Source organism: Manihot esculenta, chromosome 4 (genome assembly GCF_001659605.2).
Source record: "Manihot esculenta cultivar AM560-2 chromosome 4, M.esculenta_v8, whole genome shotgun sequence".
NCBI lineage: Eukaryota > Viridiplantae > Streptophyta > Magnoliopsida > Malpighiales > Euphorbiaceae > Manihot > Manihot esculenta.
Window position 1 is genome coordinate 28093851 of NC_035164.2, and position 3393 is coordinate 28097243.

The following is a 3393-nucleotide window of genomic DNA, read 5'->3' on the forward strand; positions in this document are numbered from 1 at the left end:
TTTTACAAATGGCTCTGTAAAACTTAGAAAAGGCTTAAACATAGAGAGGAGTATTTCTCCTTTTATATGTTTCCTTTTGTCTGCTAGTTACGTGTAACAGAATGTATGTCATTGGGCCACCTGTCTCTGCTATGCTGATACGGACGTACGAGGGAATCAGATCTCTGCCCCATGCGTAACGGCCTTTGATTCTCTTTGTGCGCGTGTAGGCGGGTCTACGAGGCGGATGGATGAATCCTTCTTCGGGTTCCGGGCTGGGCCGGAGGATTGGAACAAAGCTGGGCCCAAATGGGATCGGCCCGAGGTGTAGTGAAGATGAGGCCGGCCTAGTGGAGAAAGTCAGATGAAGCCCGGTCGTGAGGCTGAGCGGACTGAACCCAATTGGCGCGAGTGGCTTGAGGGTCTCTAAGTAATGGGCTATTTTCTTGGGTCTGGCCCTAGACCGGCTTAAGGTGAACTCAGGAGTCATCAATAATAATATAGAAAATGACAACCATATACAATACAAAGACTTGGGTAATCAACAACAGTAATAAACAGTAGCTTTTGCTAAGTAACAGCTTTTTTTATTTCATCATGATAATAACTTGATGATAAAAGAGGTACAGAGACCAAATGCAAGTAGGTTTACATGGCACGAACAAACAAGCATGAAATACATATAAAACTGTAAGAAGAAAACCTAATCGCGTAGCTAGACTACAATTAACTGCAGATGCTGCATCTGGCTAGAGCTTCTTGTCATATCTGACAAGAAACCAAAACCATCTATGGCATCAGCTACGTACCCCTTTCAAACACCCATGTAAATTCTTAGTTATAATAGTTTGTCGGCCACTGCATTGCAGAGTTAAGATTGTAATCTGTCTCATTAATGCCACCCAATGAATCCATGTATGCTTGTAGCTGAGATGAGTCTTCCTGTAGTTCACAATAAAGGAGAAGTGAGCTCAAGTTCTTAACTAGCTTCTTCACAACGTAAAACCACTGGGAGAAACGTTAGCAATAGTCTATAATAATTAATACTTAATTAATGAGAGAAAATAATTATTAATATACTATATATATTTCATCCAAGAGTATCAGACAGTTGCTAACATTTTTCAAACCACCAAATAAATATGTATTATGAAAAAATTATGAGCTACTTCTTACATCTGCCGCATTATTTCCAGAAGCAGAAGCCACCATGGTACTTGATCCACCTTCTTCCTGGGTTGGAACATCATCTACATCATCTGCATCATCTGGCCTTCTCTTTAACTTGCAAAGAACGAGATCCCTCTACACAAATATTTACATATAATGCGTGAAATGCTGCACCATGAAGTATATATTACTAGAATGACGTAAAAATGACAGCAAAGTATATATCTTTACCTGGGTTCGGAAGCCGAAAGTGGGATTGTACTCATGCATGACCCAATTGGTCTTGACACCTTTTGGACGACCTTGATAGAAAACCAAAGTCTTTTTAATACCATTCTCGTTGATACGACGATCCTTGCTTGTCACCTTCCAGTATCCAGCATTTGTTGTCCTTTTTGCCCGATTGCTGTTTGAGTACTTGTAATTGCGAGGGCAAAAGAAATACCACACTTGGTCATTCGAATTATTAGCTATCGCTGCCTCTGGATGCTCGATATCTGCAATTTCGCAATCACTTAATACTGCAGAAGGAGAAAATAATCAATGATATACACATGTTCTTATGCTTACGAGGCAAATCCCAGGGTTCAAAATCCAAGAGATTAACTTCTGGGATCTCTTGGACTTGATCGTCATAGCCAAGCATCTTCAGCCTCAGGTAGTGATTCACCAATTCTTCATCGGTTGGATGGAATCTGTATCCAATTCCAGAGTCCATCTTTCACGCGCTTTTGTCTAAAACGAGACAGAAAACGTAGAATAAAATATGTTAGTAAAAGAAACACCATTTCCATACATATCATTCTAATATAGCAATGCATGAATAGAGAAGAAAATGCAATGGTTGATTTAGGAAACTGAAAATGAAATAGAGAAGAGGCAAGTAACTTGAAATGGAGCAAAGTAATTAAGTACAGTTGGGGTTTGAGAACACTTGACTAAAGAAGAAGAAGCAGCTAGCTTGTGTGTGTTCATATCTATCTAGTTAACAGCTTAAATAGACATCGTCAAAGGTATTGATTAGCTACTTCAATAAGAAGGTAGTTCCTGAAAAATGACTTGGATTGGAATATCAGTTGACTGGTTACTCTACTGAAAGAGTAGTACTAGTAGGGATTAAAAAACAAACAAAGAAAAACAAACCACAACTTATTCTCCAAGGTTGGTACGCAATATTCACCAACTTCCTTCACAATCCTAGGAAACACCATGAACATTCTCGAACTTTGAGAAGCTCATAGTTCTCATGTTAATAAAAAATATTTATTATAAAAAATATTTTTTTCATAATAAATATTTTTTAAATATAAATTATTTTTCACACAGAAGTCTAATAATAAATAAATAAATAAAAGCCAGCCGCTGGTCAAAATCAAAACAACCACCTTAACAAGTAGTTAGTTTGGGAATGAAGGTCGTCTCTTGGTTGACGGGATCATCCAATGTGTCCCTTTCCAAACCTGTATAAAAAAACAAAAAAAATGTTATATTCATTCTTCTCTGGACCCTTTTGTACTAAGTTTAAACAAATTAAATCAAAGCTTTTTTTTTCAATAGTTAAGTTATGCTGTACGATTAAAAATATTTTAAAAGATTTATTAATAAAATAAAATTAAATAAAGTTATAATAGTTAATTTTTTTTAAATTAAAATTGGCGATTAATCGGAGTAGAATCGGAGATCTATCAGATTTACTCATAGTTATAATAATTAATTTATATGTTATTACAGCGTAAAAAAAATTAATAATAATTTTGAAATAATTAAAAAAAATAGATAAAAATATTTAAAAGTTATTTTTTTCCGGATCAGGATTCCGTCGGAAACAGTAGCAACGGAATTTCGACGGATCTGAAATTCGTCGGATAATTTTGCGATGGATAATTTTGTCGGAAATTTTTGCGACGGATTTTATTCGTCGCTAAATCCGTCGGAAATTCCAAAGTCATCTATGAACAATCCGTCACTAATCTGTCGAAAATAATTAGCGACGAAAAATTTTCATCGGAAATCCATCGGAAATATTAATACATTTTAACGAATATTCTCACAAATATGTCGCTAATCTGTTAAAATTCAATCACAAAAAATAATTTCCTGATTTTATTTAGATATTTCCTGTATAATCAAATAATTTATAATTAAAAATCATATTTAATATAAATCAAATATCATTCATAATAATTATAATTAATTAGCATAATACTTAACAATATTCATAAAATTTAAAATAAATCCATAATA

At 34.7% G+C, this 3393-nt stretch overlaps 1 protein-coding gene across 2 annotated transcripts; it reads right to left on the bottom strand.

Annotated features, from left to right (window-relative positions):
- Positions 1 to 531: 531 nt before the first annotated feature.
- LOC110614020 (protein NTM1-like 9) lies at positions 532 to 2138 on the bottom strand. 2 transcript variants are annotated; one of them, XM_021755469.2, is made up of 5 exons: positions 2065 to 2138; positions 1720 to 1884; positions 1381 to 1646; positions 1156 to 1284; positions 532 to 921 (listed from the first exon to the last, which is right to left on the bottom strand). In XM_021755469.2, the coding sequence occupies exons 2-5, from the start codon at positions 1865 to 1867 to the stop codon at positions 814 to 816; spliced, it is 651 nt and encodes a 216-aa protein (XP_021611161.1). In that variant the 5' UTR covers positions 1868 to 1884; positions 2065 to 2138; the 3' UTR covers positions 532 to 813. The 2 variants fall into 2 exon arrangements, with proteins under 2 accessions (XP_021611161.1, XP_021611160.1); XM_021755468.2 differs by having other exon boundaries at positions 2038 to 2123.
- Positions 2139 to 3393: the final 1255 nt, after the last annotated feature.

Coding starts and splice junctions, on each gene's coding strand:
- LOC110614020 (XM_021755469.2), bottom strand. CDS start 1,867: ATGGACTCTGGAATTGGATACAGATTCCATCCAACCGATGAAGAATTG. Junction 1,647..1,719: donor TGAACCCTGGGATTTGCCTC/GTAAGCATAAGA, acceptor GCGAAATTGCAG/ATATCGAGCATCCAGAGGCA. Junction 922..1,155: donor CTGGAAATAATGCGGCAGAT/GTAAGAAGTAGC, acceptor TGTGAACTACAG/GAAGACTCATCTCAGCTACA.